We start from the raw sequence: 18,107 nt of genomic DNA, 5'->3' as shown, positions 1-18,107 counted from the left end.
GCTCATCATCACAATGTCTGCTAGCTTTGAAATTTTTGAATTTAAATCTGCCACGACATCATCTTCTACTCATCCCTTAGATGTATTTGTTGAAGCAGCCTTGGACTTTGACCATTGGTGCTTATTGTGCGAGATTCTTTCCAAAATATCGAAGGCTTCAGCATACGGCTTTGATAATAATGCTCCATTAGCTGAACCATATATCACCAACTGTGTTGCCTCATTCAAACCATTATAATACGTCTCTATTTGAATACACCGTGGGATTCCATGATGAGGGCACTTATGGAGCAGTCCTTTAAATCTCTCCCATGACTCTCTCAAGGACTCTCCAGGGAGTTGATGAAAATTATTGATTCTGCTCCTAAGCTCTGCATTTTTGGATGGTGGAAAATATTGCATCAAAAAATTTTCAGCTAAATCATTCCATGAGGTGATAGACTCGGCAGATAAGGAATCTAACCATGCTCCAACAGTATCCCTCAAAGAGTAAGGGAATAACTTCAGGCGCATAGCCTCTTTACGAACTCCTTCTACCTTAAATGAATAAGCCACTTGCATGAAATACCGTAGGTGGCGATAGGGATCTTCTGATGAAAGTCCATGAAAATACCCTACGGTCTAGAGCATCTAAAACATTGTGGGCTTCAGCTCAAATCGAGCTTCAATAATAGGATCTGCAATCATTGGGTTGAAGTCATAAAATACTGGGGCCGCATAAGCTCTAATTTCCTGCTCTATATCATCCGCGAATAGAACAGCATTCAGAGGAGGTATTGGAACATGTCTTCGAGCTACAACCCCTTTACTCTCTCAACTCTGGTGGATGCTGTGGGTTATCCATTTTAATTTCTTCTCTACGCTAGACTATTTGCTCGGCCTTTCTCCTTCTAAAATCGTTCAATTTCGAGTCGAACTCAAATTCCAAAGTAGGAAAATCGTTCATTCACTGCACAAATCAACAATAGATAGATTAAGAGAGCTTTTACGTCCCGTATTCTAATTTGCTAAAATCAAGTAAGAAAACTTAATCCCCGGCAACGGCGCCAAAAACTTGTTTGTTTCCTCACAACTAAGAGAAAATTGGTGCAAGTATACACCAAAACGCTTTGATGTAGTATAAAAACAAGATCGTCTCCATATGGATTATAGTTTTACTTGAAATAGTAAATTAGAATACCAAAAAGCAAAATTATAAATAAAATATTAAAGTTGTCTATATGCTGTAAAGGAAATCAACAAAAAACAGTAAATTAGAAAGAACATAAATATTCTACAATTCGACTCTGGAGCATCCAAAAACAAAAAACAGACAGAAAATACGAAAAGATGTGATATGAAGGTAAATCGAGGGGGAATCACTCTAGTAAACTCAAAATGTTGAATGCCCAAACCGACATGGCTCTCTCTCGAGATACCCAAACATGTTTAACCCCAACTCCCGTTGTAGACTAAACAAGCAATACATTCAGTTTATAGGCACGAAAGGAGGAGTCTCATCCCTCAGTACTCACCATTCTACTTCAAAGAGATAAATCTTATGCAAAGAGAGGCAAACACGCAACACAAGAACTTTCCCAAGTTTTAAGTGAGCATAACCAACTAATAATGTTGGCCAAACAAAATTAGCACGATGAAAGAATAAAAACACCTCTATTAAATCAACATAAATATATATGAGTTACAAAAACATAAATAAACAAGAGCTACAGTGAGTTCATCCCCCCTGAAGGTGGGGTTTAGTTCATAACAAAAAAAAAAGAAGAGTGAGTAGAAGAGAAATGTAGCCCATTGAGTAAGGAAGCTTCAGCCGCAGTAAAAATTCCCCCAACTCAGTGAGACGCAAGGATCGGCTTCTTCTTCGTCGGCTTCTCCTTCAAATGGGTGAGAGATGTTCTCTAATTTTGTTGCCCAAATGGATTATATGTTCTAGGGCTCTCTGTGGCGGTTGGACATTGTTTTGTTATTTATATCGGGTCCTTAAAATTAGGGCTACACTAGGAAAGTTGTACGGACATGGTAAAACTGGTGCAAATAAATTACTACGCAGTCACACTCTAGAGCATCCTGAGCGGCTTCTAGCTCCAACATAAATGCAATCTTCCTGCCATATTCTAACAACACTTTCACAGCCTTGAAAGCACTTTGCTTGCCTCAACAAATTCTCCAATTCCTATGCAAAACATCCATAATTAAGCATAATTCATTCAAAATGGGGAAATTAAGAATTATAATAGCTCAAGGACCTAACTAAGTGATTTCTAATCTTTTCCATGGTCTATTGATAAGGACTCTCACATCTATACACTAAAATTGCCCAAATTATACCACAAAACACTCTCTTATGGAGAGTTATCACTGCCTGTGTACCCGCCAGCCGCCTACCATGCCGGCGCCCGCACACTCATGCCATGCTAACCTCATAAGAGTCCAGCACCTGCCCCAGAGCGTGCGCCTACCTAAACCTTGCCAGCACCCCTGCCAGCACGTGCGCCTACCTGCAGCGCTTCTACCTTTGCAGCGCTTCCCCCATCCGCACACCCCAACTTGCCTCCAGCATTCAAGCGCGTGCCCACCTGCTCCATGCGCATACCTATGCAATGCCACGCCTGCACGCCTATGCTTGTCCCAACGCCCATGCACGCCCCTATCTGCCGCACAAGGTCGCACGCCCGCACTTGTCCCAGCACCCATGCACACCCTTCACCTGCCACATACGCTCATGTGCGCCCCCCACCTGTCTCACACGTCCGCGCACCTCCTGTCTGTCCTCGTGCGGCTCATTCCCCCAGTACCTACATGCCCCTACACGTCCATCAATACACTTAGGTTGTCGCGTATCATTTTGCGATGAAGAGCATCTTTACAACAATTGTCGTGGCAATTTATAGTTGGTGCACTACTTGGGAAATGCTCAAGACAACATAAAAGCCCCTACTCCAATACGTATAACCTAGGCTGGAGAAACCATCCCAACTTTAGTTGTAGCGGAAATCAGGGAGGAAATAATGATGGAACATCCAATGCTTCAGTATACTAGGAAAATGGAAACTATCCCCCAGGTTTTGCTAACCATGGTCAGGGAGCAAGACAACGACCATTTGAAAGATCATTTGCATATTTGGAAAATTCAATGAAGCAGAACATGGAGAAGAATGACGCCACGGTGCAAAGTCAGGTAGCATCACTAAGGAATCTAGAAATGCAAGTGGGCCAATTAGTAACAGATTTGAAGAGTAGACCACATGGAGCACTACCTAGTGATACCGAGGTGCCTAAAAGGGATGGCAAAGAGCAGTGTAAATCTCTCACACTGAGAAGTGGAAAAACTTTACCACTGGCACATCCCAATGCTCCAACTAGGATCGAGCCCACTCAAGAAGAACAAGGAGAGTTTCCGCTAGAAAAGGATGATCAGTTAGAAAATGATAGTAAGCCAGAAAGAGTAGTATCTTCCAGCCCATCGATACATATTAGTGAGAAGTCAAAGGATACTCCGGACACTGCAAGTAAAGAGGTCAGCCTAATCAATGCTGGAGCATCACAGGCAAGAGTGTCTGAGAAAAGGAAGCCTATAGAGCATGAAGATTCTCCAGCTGAGTATTGACCCGCACCACCATATCTGAAGCGGATGCAAAAGAAAGAGCAGTATGTGCAATTTAGAATGTTTCTAGATGTGCTGAAGCAACTGCATGTCAACATACTGATAGTGGAAGCATTAGAGCAAATGCCAGCTTATGTGCAGTTCCTCAAGGACGTACTCACAAAGAAAATAAATCTGAGAGAGTATGAAATGATATCAATGACCAAGGAGTGCAACAACATCCTTATAAGCAAGATTCCAGTTAAGATAAAGGACCCTGGAAGCTTTACTATACGTGTTTCCATTGGATGACAGAAGATAGGCTAGGTGTTATGTGATTTAGGAGCGAGCATCAATCTTATGCTCTTGTCCATCTACAAAAAGCTTGGAATGGGAGAAGCACGACCAACAACAATCACATTGCAGTTAGCTGACCGATTGGTCACATTACCTGAAGGAAAAATCAAAGATGTCTTAGTGCAAGTAGATAAATTTATTTTTCCTGCTAACTTTATTATTTTGGACTATGATGCAGATAAGGAGGTCTCTATCATACTTGGGAGGTCATTCCTTGCAACTAGAAGAGCGCTTGTGGATGTTCAAAAAGGCGAGGTGACAATGCGTGTCCAAGATCACGAAGTTAAGTTATCTGTGTATGATTCGATGAAATACTCATCAGAGTCAGAAGAATGTTTAGTGTTGAAGATTTTGGATGAAGCTCTAATAGAGGAATTGGAAGCAGAAGCAATGCCAGAGCATTTGAAAGTTGCTGAGGCTGGAATTGCCTTTGGGACACTCTTCAGGATGTAGGTGTCGAGCATTTGATCAATTGTTAGCAGCTCAGTGGGGTGCAAACCCTCGTGCTCTCGCGCTCAAACTCCTTCCACCACAAATAATAACACCTATACAACATCCCCCACCCGTTGGAAAAAGCTGGCAGTGGAAGGCGCATACCGGACCCGAACGTTGACAGGTGAACCCAACATGCCCTACTGGTGGCTCCTCCAAAGGTTCGCCCCACTTAAGATACCTGATTCCTATGCAGACGGGATGTCATATTTGGCCTTAATGAAGTCCAACCAGCCCCTACCAAGCTTGGATGGACAGTCCTCACTCCTAAGTATTGTTTCCCGACCTCTTGGAATTAGCACTGAGTCTAAACTATAGACTCAATGACGAGCTAATGTGCCTACTGCTCCCCGAGCTACGCTTACAGCTATCTATCCTAGACATATCTACGAAAGTGACTGAAGAGAAGACTAAAGAAAATTGACCTGTAAAAAGAGCGACTTGCAGCTCAGATCGACGTAAGAGAGATGGTTTGAAAGCGTGAAAAATGAAGACCTGGGGGATGCCTTATATATAGGATCCCATAAGCAATCCTGGCCGTCCACGTAACCCCCATTTAGCAGTCCAAGTCGCGCCTCGAAGCACGAAAAACCATACATGCGCATTGCCTTGTCAGAGCGACGTTCTGCATTCTGTCAGAACGATCGAAAACTAGTTCAGCTCGTACCCCCCGCAATTCAATATTCAAATTATTTTCTAACTCTTCTATGTCAAACCACAGCTTGACTTTGCCAGTGAGGGGGCAAATTTTGGTTGCAAAATCAGAATCAACACGTGGAAGCACCTATTCAGTTCACGGACCCTCCATACCCGCCGACCTGTCTATGTCGAGCTGAGATGATCAAACCATACCAATCGACCTGAGGAATCCAACCTCTGGCCCGATCACTGACCTGGAGGCCCGACAGCCGTAACTGCCACTCAGAACGGCTCCAACGACCTTGTCTGCCCCGCCTGCCTATAAAAAGGACACTCTGCCCACAATTCCTCCAAGTATGACTTGATATAGCTCGAGCTCAGGCATCAGAGTGTTTGTTCCTTGTGCTAGTTCACTAGAGACCACCTCGACAGCTCGTCCTCGTTGAAGGAAGAAGACTTTTGAAAAATTGGGACTTATTTTCACAATTCAAGAACAACATTTGAGATATTGAAACAATCAATATGAAAGAGAGAAGATGATGATTAGTATCTTCATAAAAGTTTGATGAATAGCAGCAAGGCAGTCCTTTTATCAAGAAGAGGTCGATTATACTATTGTGGACAAAAACCAATATTAGTGACCTCGTGAACAAACAATCAGACTAGGAGATTTTTTGGATGTACAAATTATTTGGTAAGTTGAATAGATGTCTGTTCAGCATTGATTTTAATTAAACTTTGTAATTGTGTAATTTTTTGTTTATAGAAATTTATATAGGTTGTATTGCATAATGGAAATTATTGCAATTTTTTTGAATGGTATAATGAATGCATACGTGATAAGAGAAAATTTGTGATACTCCAATAGAGGAACAAGATTTTAAAGTTGGAAGAGAATATTTGCACTTTGAAGATGAATGAAAAACAATACAGAGGGCAGCTAACTTGCTCATGGATGCTAAAAAGTTGTTTAATGTTAGTTGTTCGAGTAAAAATGAAATGTCACGTATTAAAAGGCCAGCTAAGCCACTTTTGCTGAGTTAGGAAACCAACCTTGCATGGTCGAGCACACTAAAAAAGAACTGAGCACACCGCCAATGGGGTTGAGCGCTTGTGCACGTCACATACGAATTACAACCAGCGGATAGGGTGTTGGCGCCTTGTACCCAAACCACTACGCGCCTCTAATGACCATTTAGGACGCCACCAAGTTTTTTTATTTGTGCGACTATGGGAAACAGAGAATATTGGTGGTTTCCACAGACCCCTGGCATGGCATACCTCTACCCTGTTGGACGTTGAAGGGAGTGGGGACCTCCCACTAAAACCCTCTCGATCTCTATATATAAGGAAATGAACAACCCTAATGAAGGTAGGTCGCATTTGCCTACACAGCTTCTTGTGAGGATTCAACACGAACTCTCAAGCAGATTTTCACCTTAAGACTCCTGCTTCCTTATTCTTTTAGCTTCATACCTGTTTCCCCCTACACGACTTCTAACTTAAGCATCGGAGTGCATTCGAGAGAACACCACACCAATGCAAGACTTCTGTATGTGCAAGCAACATGTTTTCGATATGAAAGTATATGTAACATCTCAGTGTTACCTACATGAACCTTATACCCATAAACACTATCCACTTTTGCATACACTATCCGCCACAAAATAACCATAAAACCTTAAACTACATTTCAAAATATTTAGGACACTTGAACTACATTTGGTCAAAGGATTAACGTGATTTACTTTTTTTATTATTTTTTTTATTTCGATGTTGCTTACGTTAGTGGATCCCTATAACCGAGGTTAGTTGCTTGGGTTGAACAACACTTTGACCAGTGTAGAGCTCGAACACAAGACCCTTTGTGGTAGGTAATTAATGTGATTGTCATTGCGCTATCCCCCAAGGGATGAGGATTAATGTGATTGTCATTGCGCTATCCCCCAAGGGATGAGGATTAATGTGATTTACAACATCACAAACATATCTAAATGCCTCTGGTGACCTCAATCCACGAACATTCCAGCATAAGGTTTTCATGGCTTCATGTAGGGCTAACTCACAGCCTCTACCGATATAACAACTTGTGGAAAATCATGAACACCATCATCCACGCGTTTAATTTTAACCTATAACCATTTATTTTTTTGTTTTTTCTGTTTTTATTTTTAAGTTTTTAAAAAACAAAATCCATACATGTTTGATAAATGTTTTTTGTTATTTGTTTTTAAAAAAAGAGAGAATTTTATATTGAGTAGATATGATAATGGTGTGCGGCGAGAGTGCCCTCTCTCATTCTCGTTTGTATTATGACTAAATTTACAATTTTTTTTAGTCCAACATGTTGGGGGATTCGAATTCACAACCTGTTGATTGAAGAGATATGTCAATTACTTGAGTTATACTCGTTTTGGCGTGACTAAATTTACAATTGAACTTTTAAGTCTCTCAAATTCAAATTTATTTACTAGTTTTAGTATTTGTTTTACTTTTCACGTTTTAAAGGCACTTTTCTTTGTTTTGCAAAATAACACTTTTTAAGATCTCGCAAAATTAATTTAGGTATTTCAAAAAATGTCAGTCTTTCCAAATTTTTAAATATTCCAAAATGTTGATGTCTATTTTCAAAATTTTCATTATTCCTATTTTACCCTTTCTATTTATTTTCAGATCTTGCAGGAATTGTTTGTAGCTTCAGTTTTCGGGGATGCTCTCCTTCAAAAAATGTCACAATCTTATGATGCATATTTCCAATTCAATCTTAAAAGTTACTTTTGCAATTCAAATTATTTAGAAGTATCTTATGAATAAATGTATTGTGGAATTTTTAGATTCAAATTAATTTACGGGAAGTACTAATTAAGATTCTCGTTTCAGAACTGTTAGTAAGAAATTATTACAAATCGGACCAAAAAATAATGAATTAACATGATTAGCGACAAGGCATTATTGTCGCTACTAAACTATTCTGCGACAATGGTCCTGTTGCTGATAATATTATCAGCGACACGGCCCCTTTGTCGCAAATAATATTATTTACGATACGGCCATTTAGTTGCAAATAATATTATTTGCGATGGACGGTTGGCGTCGCTAATAAGATTATCAACGACGGTCCATTGCTGTCGCTCATACTAATATAATAAGATTATCAATGACGGTCCATTGGTGTTGCTCGTGCTAATATTAGCGATGCCCTCTCCCTGTCGTTGATAACCTTATTAGCGATGCCGCAACACTTTTGTCGCAAAAACTATAAACGACGCGTTCTTAGAGACAATCTTAGCGACGCGCAGGCCCTTGTCACTAATAATTTTAGCGACGCAGATTGATTTTTAGCGACATGTTTCCTGTGTCTCTGAAAACCTATTTTGTTGTAGTGGATCTTTGAGTTTTTACACGCACAATCTTCCTCTTTCCGTTGGGATTTTTCTTTGTTGGTCCAGAATTTGGTGCACTCAAATCTTCCTCTTCGACTTGGGATTATTCGTTGGTTCAGAATCTTCCTCTACACGCGCTCAATTCTTCTTTATTCTTCATCGAGACTCTTCTTCGCAACGTTCGCGGCTCTGTGTTTGATGGTTTTTGCCCCAAATCTGTTATAATTTTTCAGAATTAGGTTTGCAATCAGCTTCAGAATTCTTCGTTGGAATTCTTTGATGATTTTTTTTTCGAATATGGTATAATTTTTCAGAATTAAGTTCGCAATTAGCTTCAGAATTCTTCTTTGTTTTTCGTTATAATTCTTCTTTATAATATAGGGTTCAATGTTTTAGAATTACAAAAATTTCAACCAGTTTTAATAGGTTTTGTTCATCAATTTGATTTTGTTATTGTTTTAGTTTTTCTGTTACGTTGTTTTTTGTTCGTTCTTCGTTCTATATTAATATGAAGTATATCAGTGAAGCATATCTATGAGGTATATCACACATATACAATTCTATTTGTAACTTATATACTAAATATAAGCTATATTAAGTACATCAATAGTATATCGGTATCAGATATCGTATAAATTTTTTTGTTATCTGTGTCCTACTGTGGAACGTCACTGCTCACTGATGAAATTTTAGGGATAGTTGCCGGGAGAATATTCTCATATTTCTCTCCTCTTATGTTAAAAAAATATTAGGCACCATCGAGTGAGAAGTTGGAATGAGAGAAAAAAAAAAAGAAAAGGAAAAGAGTCACACAGCCGTATAGTAATTTAAAATTCAGAAAAGATGACACTTCGTTTAAAATTTATCATATCAGCACTATTTCTATTTTCAATCCTTAGGGATTAATTTCTAAATTTAAAGAATGAATGGTGTACTCAAAGCTCAAGAACATGTCCCTTATCGTACTGATCTTCAGAAAGGTTTTTTGTCAAATAATTTTACTATATCCGTACACTGTTAAACTCTACTGCACGATAAGATCTATCACGGGTTGAGATGCAAATAGATTGGCTGTTATTTTGAATCAAATTACTATATATACCAAAAAATATATATACAATAACTTTTTTTTTTACTCCTATAATCAAACTACAGTTATGAAAAGAATATTAGAATAAATAGTAATAAAAAGGAAAAAATATTAGAATAAATAGTAATAAAAAGGAAAATTTAGTCGCTGAATCTCAGCCCTCAAATATTGTACTTAAAGAAAAGTAATAATAAAAATAAAAGGAAGAAATTGTTAATAAATAAACTTGATTTTAAAAAATATAAAACTAAACCTTGAAGAATTTGTTGAATTGACTTGCCTCCATAGTGTCATTTTTTATATATAACTAGGAGTCGGAGTTTTACTCTCCTATATCAAGGACACCCGCATCTAATCCCGGACTCGAGAGACATCAAAAGTTTTTTAGTGTTAAGCTCTCCAAAATGTTCGAACTTGAGAATCATAAACCAATATAACCAAGAGATTCCAAGTCCTTACCAACTGTCCCGATGGTCCATATTGTCATAATCCAGAAGCAAAGAAAACTAAGGAATATAGGCATAAAAAGGAGAATCTAGCACTATTGAGGAAGAGTCCAAATGGCTGAGAAATCTAAAAATTAAATGTGAATCTTTTTCTATTAATGTGTAGGGACTAGGGAATCAACAATAATACTTTCATGTGTAAATGTAAAATAATGTCTCACATTAAAAGTCACTCCCTCTTGAAGTTAAATTTTTTTTATTCCAAAAAAAAAAAGAAAAGAAATAGAATAAATCCTCCATGAGCCTATTTTTGTACATCACATCATCTCATGAAAACATCTGCTCAGCAATAAACATAATACTATCGTCATTCAAAAGGTCGAAGGCCACATCGGTTGACATCGATGCAGCTTGTGACAAGATGGATGTCACTGAATAAAAATGGATAGGGACGACCACGTTGCTTTCTACCACGAGGTCATCATGGTGCTTGCTTTAAAGCTCCTGCAACAACCCTCCTATAGAAGAGACAACTTCTACAATAATTGTACTATGTTTTGTTACTACTTCATCAGTTTACATGCCTCACATACCCATCTGTTCCCAACCATTCACTAGAATTCTAAGCACTGTCCTCCCCAGTGATTTCCAAAAACAAACTTCTTCAGCAACGATATTCAAACAAGGGGAAAGAGTAAGATACAGTAAGGCAGGTCAATACCTGCCAAGTGAAAATCGAACCATCGACATTTTAAATAGTAAAAAATGTCATATCCACCCGGGTATAATCAAATTATAAACATGTTCTTTCCTGGACCATGGAAATTGGGAAATTTCTTGAAAAGTAAATTTATAGGGTGAAGGTAAGGAGAGTTGTACCAATGGTTCCTCGTGGTGATCACATGTCTGGGGACCCGCGTGACACCTTATCTACAATGATCAATACCTGTAAGACTTTGGACCATTTTCCATACATCAACATCCCAAAGGAACTCCAAATGGTCGTCCATTTCAACTCACCACTGCCCCTTCACTTCAATTCAATTCACTTTCCATCTGACTTTTCTCAAAACAAGTATAGTAATAAAATCAATCCAATTCACAACAACTTACAGTGCTTTTAATAGGTCTCACCCAACAATCTCAACCACCCAAAATTGGCGTCGCTACCTTATTTTAAGACTAGTTTAATTACGCCCAGTTGTACTTGTACAGCATCATGGTATTCCATTCCCCCTAATGCTGTCACAGAAAGAAAAAAACCAAAAATTATTTTCAAGCTGTTTTTTTGTTTTTAGAATTGAGTTTTGGTGGTTAGTTATTGTTCACAAAAAATAAGCCACTCGTGAAAGCACATAAAAAGAACTTTTAAAAAAAATTTTAAGAAACAATTATCTAACCATATTTTTATCACACATATGTACATACACATACATATATATATATGACATCAGTATCTTTTCCCTTGACCAAATGCCGCCTTAACAATAGAACCCAAAAAGGTCGAGCTAATAAAGAAGTCTACCCACCCAAACAGTAGACAGTAAGTAAATAAGGTCTGCTCAAAACTTCTCATTAGATAAACAAGCCCCTTAAATTCTCTTCTTCCACCTCCAAGTACCTTAAGCTCTTCCACACCACTTCTTTTCTCTTGGCTTCGTTAAGAAAAACAAAGAGAAGCTCAATATTTGAAAAATGGGGTCACCATCTTCCAGCTTCCTCAACCACAACAAAACCTTAGTCCTCAAAATTTCCATGATTCTATTCTTCGTGAGCTGTGTACCTTACAGAACCACCCAATGTTTGGGGAAGACAAGAAGTCACCCTCCTATACACTCTACTTCTAACGTGCTTTCATCCTTAGAAACACTAAGCCTAGATGGATACTTCAGCTTCAAAAACAATCAACAAGCAGCTAAAGATTTTGGCAATATTTATCACATGCGTCCCTTAGCAGTTCTACATCCACATTCGATTGGTGACATTTCAATCACAGTAAAGCATATTTTTCAAATGGGTTCAGGAACCGAACTTACAGTTGCTGCAAGGGGCCACGGCCATTCCCTTCAAGGGCAGGCACAAGCCTTTCAAGGCGTGGTTATCAACATGGAGTCCCTAAAGGAACCAGCCATGCAGGTTCACAGTGGAACATTGCCGTGGGTGGACGTTTCTGGTGGAGAGCTGTGGATAAATATCTTACACGAAACGCTTAAATATGGTTTAGCGCCAAAATCTTGGACTGACTACCTTCATCTTTCCGTGGGGGGTACACTATCAAATGCTGGTATTAGTGGGCAAGCTTTTAGACATGGACCTCAAATCAATAACGTCTACCAGCTTGAAGTTGTCACAGGTACTATTCCTTAACTTTTCGTCTTAAGCTTTTTATAATTCATATATTTATTAAAATTCCTGTCAATAATAAATGTAAAATGATACATCATACATATACTTAAATTTGTTACTCAATTAATATTCTTGTAGTCAGTTCTACTAATTTTTTCAGGTTTTATTGTTTTTATTTCTTTTATCATCAAATTAGGGTATCAACTCCATTCTCACCCAGCGTATAACAATTATAAAGATACTTTTCGAGGGTATTTGATTTGCAAATTATCAAATATTAGATACTGATGATGAACCTTCCGGCAATGCTTTGATGATCACCATTTGTCCACAAATTGCACAATCATCCCTAAATCATAATGTTTGTTTCACTTTCACCCAGGAAATAAAAACTTGTAGAAATTAACCCTGAGACTTGCAAGTGTAAAAATTGGACCTTTCCATTACGTTCCGTTAAAATTTTGTTCTGATGAGAGAGAATAAGACTCTTTCTCTAAGAGAATGTATCTCACTCTGCCACTCCTCTCTCTAAAAACTCTCTTAAGTCTATCTTTTACTGTCTAACACACTCCTTGATCTAAAAAAAGCATTCACCCCCCCCCCCCCCCCTCTTTAACAAGGTTCTCTCTAAAAATGTTTGGGAGAAAATAATCGTGAAGATAGAATGTTAGAGAAAACACTAGTCAAAGAGGAAGACAAGACTTTTCTTTAAGAAACAAGAGCATGGTAGGGAAATAGAGACTCTTTAGTAAGGAGTGTGTTGAAGAGAGAGATGAGACTTTTCAAAAGAGTATGGTAGAGGGACACCGATATTTTTAAGAAAAATATTTTTCATGAATATTCTGATAATAAAATGACATAAAAGATAATTTTATTTAGATTACGTCGAGTTTATGAATATCATAGTTTAAAAGAAAATTTATACAATATTGTTAGAAGAAATATTGCAACCACTATGGATTGCCAACATGTGCTAGCTCAATTGGTTGCCTCAATTGGTTAAATACTCATTTCCAATCAAAAAGACTGCAAGTTCAAACCCACCCCTTTATTAAAAAAAAAAAAACATTATAGACACTCTCTCTCTCTATTAAAACTAAGCACACATCGATAATATTTTCCCCAGGACATGAGCTTCCTCCAGAATCAAGAAAGGGACCAAAATAATTATCTTAAACGTATGCGCTTTTGTAATTTCCTTTTGACAGAGGAAACGATTATCTACTAGACTCTTTTATCTAGGCCAACACTCCCTCAATCACCTAAGAATAAAATTTAAAATAAGTTCAAAAACAAAGAAAGAAGAAAACTTGAACTAGAATAATAAAATAACTCTGCAAACCCTCTGAAATTAATAACTTAAATTTAAAATGCTGTCATTTTATAAGGAAAAGTTTATCTTAATCTGAAGTTAAAAAAACAATCTTGCTAGGACTTTTTGTTTTATATTTTCTCCAAGTTTTCTTTATTTAATTACCACAAAAAACAGGAAGGATCTTTCAGGAAGGAAGATAAAAACATCGATATAATGTCTGGACGCTAGAAACAAAAAGCACAAGAGAGCTGCCAATAGCGCCAAGGGAGGAGAAAGTCGGGGAGTTAAGAGAGTGAAAACCACCAAACAAAAAAAAAAAAAAACAAGGCCTCAAAGACATAGCAAAAGAAAACGAAAACCAATTCCAAGGGTTTCTGTGAGTTCGTGGTTTTTTTTTTTTTTTGATCAAAGAGTTCGTGGTTAGTTTGGAAAAGAAATTAAACAATAAGGTAACTAATAAATTTTGAAAAGCCTAGTATTAAAATTGAAATGGTTTATTGGTCCAGCCTAAGAAAATCATAAAGAGGGTGAATAGGAATAACAAAAATATGGTAACTATTTAATTAAATTGTCTATGTAGAATAATTTTTTATTCATACCTACTCAATAGCTGATATAATTTCTTTTTTTTGGGTTTTAATGAATTCTCAATCGTCTGTCAGTAAGAATCAAGTTTTTTTTAATGAGAAATACTATATTCTTAAGAGATATTACTATAATATGTAATATTTCTTAAAGAAACTAAGCATCATTTTTAGGAGTAGAAAATAAAAAATAAAAGTATGCGCTTAAATTATTATATTACAAAGATGGCGTAGAACCACTATAGCAAATATGTACAGCGAAGCCAAAGTTTTAACTCATTTCAATATTAAGAACTTGGAGGTAGACAAACCGATGAAAGTTTCAATTGAGCGCAGGAAAGGGAGAGGTAGTTACCTGTTCGGAGCAGCATAATGCCGATCTGTTTTATGGTGTACTAGGAGGACTTGGTCAGTTTGGCATCATCACAAGGGCAAGGATTTCTCTCGAATCAGCACCGAAAATGGTAAAAATACCCTGCACTCCATCAGAATAGGTATATTAATAAACCTTTTTGTGGAATCTTGTAATGCACAACATAATTCATCATCTTTTGACAGGTAAAGTGGATAAGAACCTTGTACTCAGACTTCACAATATTCTCCAAGGACCAAGAGCATCTGATATCCTCCAAGTTCTCCTTCGATTATATTGAAGGCTTTGTTCTAATAAACAGAACTGGTATCCTAAATAATTGGAGATCTTCCTTTGATCCCAAAGACCCGATTAAAGCCAGCCAATTTGTCGCAGATGGAACAACTCTGTACTGTCTAGAATTGGCCATGTACTTCAAATCTGAAGAGACTGAGTCTATGAACAAGGTAAGCATAGCCAGAAACATTATGAGATATCATACTCATGTCAAATAGCCAAAAGAAATTTAAAAAAAGAGAAACCTTTACCAAATAATTCAATTTGTAAGCTCTACTTTGTAATGCAGAGAGTTGAGAAGTTGCTATCACAATTGAGCTACATTCCATCCACTCTCTTTCTATCAGAAGTTCCTTACGTGGAGTTTCTGGATAGAGTGCACATATCTGAGAAAAAACTAAGGGCAAAAGGATTGTGGGAGGTTCCTCACCCTTGGCTGAATCTAATGATCCCAAGAAGCAACATAAATGATTTTGCTACAGAGGTGTTTGGCAACATACTTTCAGATTCTAGCAATGGTCCCATCCTAATCTACCCGTTTAACAAATCCAAGTAGTTGTTTCATTAGATTTAGTCTCTTGCCCATTAAAATCCAACATACATATTATTTACCCATCCTAATACAAATCAGTTTGGGTTATACAGGTGGAACAATAAAACTTCAATGGTCACACCAGACGAAGACATTTTCTACCTAGTGGGTTTCTTATTTTCTGCACTGCCAACTTCAACTGGAAAAGAGAGCGTAGAACACATTTTAGCCCAAAACCAAAAAATTCTTGACTACTGTACCAGAGCTCTTCCAGGATGTAAGCAATATCTGCCTCATTGTAGCTCCCAAGATGAGTGGCAGGCTCACTTTGGCTCCAAATGGTGGACATTGGTGGAGAGGAAATCTACATATGACCCATTCTCGATCCTTGCTCCTGGACAAAGAATATTCCAGAAAGCCACTCCCTTACAACATCTTGTATCTAAAACAGGTCACAAAACGAGCATCCTAGAGGAACAGGATGCCAGAATGATATAGTGAAGGTAAAATAAATTAAAACTGTATTTTGTCATAAATAATAATATCATTAACCACATAAAGACTATGGATGCCTTGAGTTTTTTCTTTCAGAGGTTTAAGAGTTAAAAACACAATCAAAAGTCCAATGCATCATAGAAAGCTGAGCTTAACTTTGCTTCCTAAGGGCATTCCAAGCATAATTTTGAAAGAGTCATCTGCAATCTATCTTGATCATAATATTGAAAGGCTCATGGTCTATCTTGATTCAAAGATACAACAAACAAGTACATCTTCCTACTGCAACAGAAGACAAAACATGATCATGTACAGACTAGTAAACAAACCGTACTTACAAATGACTGTAGATGGACACAAACAAAATTCTCAAAGCATAACTACTCAGTCTTTGTTAGCATCTTTCCAGCCAAGGCCCGGTCTAGAAATTTTCCCCTGTGGTCCTTCATAGTCTCGGGCATTGAGAATTGTAGCTTCAAAGTCAGTAGAATCACTTGCAACAGGAAGAAAACTACCAATATCATCCCTCGCACCAAATCCTCCAGCCCGTAAAACATCATCAGTTGTCATGGAGGCCTCCATGCTAATCTCCCCAGCTATATCAATCTGTCGTGATGGTTCACCTTTGTTAGTTTGCACATCTTTAGGTGAGCTTGAAATTGATTCTGCAGCCTCCTTCTCGACCATCACAGAAGGAACTTCGGCCTTATCTGGTGCATTACAAAACAAGACAACTTCAAATGGAGGAACGAACATCATGTAATCCAAGATACAAAGACAAGTTTGGAATGAGTTTTCAAAATCGTAGTTAAACTCTTCAATGAAAACGTTGACAATTCTATGGAAATTTTGAATTTTTCAATGCACAAAACAGTACCTTCCAAAATGATCGAACTCTGTACTCCACGAAGCATTGTAATGGACAAAATCCAACAGATTACGGATACAGAGGATGATAATGCAGCAATGATTCAAAGCTATCCTCTCCACAAGTGAAAACAAACACATCGGCAACAATAAAAAACTATTTGAATCGAAATCATCCAAATGCTTAAAAAAAATAGCTAGTTGTTTTTTATCCCAGAGACGCAGCTCTAAACCAGAAAAATACCCGATGAAAAGAAAATTTAAAATAAGGAGAATCAAAAATCAAATGCACCCACGTTCTATCGAATTACACAGCAAAAGAGAACTAGTTAGGAAGTTAGGGAAGTGAGAATTGAGGTGAGAATAGAAGTTAGAACGGACCTGGAAGTGAAGAGCTCCGAGAAATTTCCATGGCTTCGCAATGGATCACTAATGGGCGATCAATCTTTTGTGGAGCGCCAGAGGGCAACGTGCCATTGGAATGTAAAGACGCGCGTCCGACACGTTTGCAATTTAAGTAGCGGTCATTCGGATTCGGGGAAGCTCCTACTCACCTCACACCAGAAATATGTCGACGATAGAAATGTGGAGATTTCGATCGCAGAAAATCTAGGTTTCAACAGATATTTTAAAAAATATGATGGAAATTGTAAAAGTAGATGGAAATTATTTTTATTAATAAAATTTTAATTGTAGCTTAATCATGGATATTTTTAAAATTTGAATAATCTATCTATGAAAATGTCAATGTAGACAAAAATGTCAAAACAATATAATAAATATTGATGGAAATTATTTGAATTGATAAATTATGTTATTTATTTATGTTTTATTGATAATTTCTAATCAAATGTAGTATTTAGTTATATAATTGAACGAGATATAAAATAAATAAATAATAAATTTGAAAATTGTGAAAGGGTTAAAATTATAAAATTAAAAAATAATTAAACTGAATAAAAATAATTTTGAAATTGCGTGGGTATGATCGATAAAAATATAAATTTTACTTAAAAAGAATTCAAATTTTAAAAAATCAAATCAAAATCAAGCACTATGGTAGAAAAGAGACTTGTTACTCATTATAATAATATTATCAAGAAAAATAAAATAAAAACTTTTGTTCTCAAGTTTCCCTTTTAACTCAAAAAAGAAAAATGAAAAAAGATTTCATTTCATGTCAATCTCACAAAAAAGATTTCATTTCGTGTCAATTTCTTACGCCGGTTATCAGTTTTTTATTTTTCATAGTTTTCAAAAATAGGTTTTTGTTTTTCGAAAAATGATTTTTCTTCTAAATACTCAACTTTTTTTTTTCTCATATTTATC

At 37.1% G+C, this 18,107-nt stretch overlaps 2 protein-coding genes and 1 non-coding gene across 14 annotated transcripts; 2 read left to right on the top strand and 1 right to left on the bottom strand.

Annotated features, from left to right (window-relative positions):
* The first annotated feature begins 265 nt into the window (after positions 1-265).
* Positions 266-372, top strand: LOC148211451 (small nucleolar RNA R71). Its single transcript, XR_015791145.1, has one exon. It is a non-coding gene; the product is annotated as a small nucleolar RNA R71 (small nucleolar RNA).
* A 9,746-nt stretch (positions 373-10,118) lies between these two features.
* Positions 10,119-17,369, bottom strand: LOC111022939 (uncharacterized). 12 transcript variants are annotated; one of them, XR_015790776.1, is made up of 9 exons: positions 17,160-17,369; positions 16,789-16,895; positions 16,250-16,621; positions 15,136-15,884; positions 14,811-15,043; positions 14,591-14,710; positions 12,027-12,402; positions 10,870-11,232; positions 10,119-10,711 (listed from the first exon to the last, which is right to left on the bottom strand). XR_015790776.1 is itself a non-coding variant. In XM_088123835.1 (2 exons), exons 1-2 carry the CDS (start codon positions 17,188-17,190, stop codon positions 16,296-16,298), a joined length of 357 nt encoding a protein of 118 aa, XP_087979961.1. In that variant the 5' UTR covers positions 17,191-17,205; the 3' UTR covers positions 16,113-16,295. The 12 variants fall into 12 exon arrangements, 1 of the variants encoding a protein (XP_087979961.1); XR_015790777.1 differs by having other exon boundaries at positions 16,789-16,888; XR_015790775.1 differs by lacking the exon at positions 16,789-16,895 and having other exon boundaries at positions 10,870-11,023; positions 11,104-11,232; positions 17,160-17,205.
* On the top strand, positions 11,686-15,440 carry LOC111022941 (cytokinin dehydrogenase 1-like). Its single transcript, XM_022300253.2, has 4 exons — positions 11,686-12,343; positions 14,572-14,699; positions 14,794-15,054; positions 15,174-15,440. Exons 1-4 carry the CDS (start codon positions 11,686-11,688, stop codon positions 15,438-15,440), a joined length of 1,314 nt encoding a protein of 437 aa, XP_022155945.1.
* Positions 17,370-18,107: the final 738 nt, after the last annotated feature.

The sequence above is a fragment of the Momordica charantia genome (genome assembly GCF_013281855.1).
Source record: "Momordica charantia cultivar OHB3-1 chromosome 5 unlocalized genomic scaffold, Mcharantia_2.0 BLBB01000005.1, whole genome shotgun sequence".
NCBI lineage: Eukaryota > Viridiplantae > Streptophyta > Magnoliopsida > Cucurbitales > Cucurbitaceae > Momordica > Momordica charantia.
This window is presented reverse-complemented; position numbering and strand designations above follow the sequence as displayed.

Excerpts from the sequence above, each read along its gene's own strand:
- LOC111022941 (XM_022300253.2), top strand. The coding sequence starts at position 11,686 with ATGGGGTCACCATCTTCCAGCTTCCTCAACCACAACAAAACCTTAGTC. Across the intron at positions 12,344-14,571 it reads CCAGCTTGAAGTTGTCACAG|GAAAGGGAGAGGTAGTTACC; the intron begins GTACTATTCCTT and ends AATTGAGCGCAG. Across the intron at positions 15,055-15,173 it reads AGACTGAGTCTATGAACAAG|AGAGTTGAGAAGTTGCTATC; the intron begins GTAAGCATAGCC and ends TTTGTAATGCAG.
- LOC111022939 (XM_088123835.1), bottom strand. The coding sequence starts at position 17,190 with ATGGAAATTTCTCGGAGCTCTTCACTTCCAG. Across the intron at positions 16,622-17,159 it reads TCGGAGCTCTTCACTTCCAG|ATAAGGCCGAAGTTCCTTCT; the intron begins GTCCGTTCTAAC and ends GTAATGCACCAG.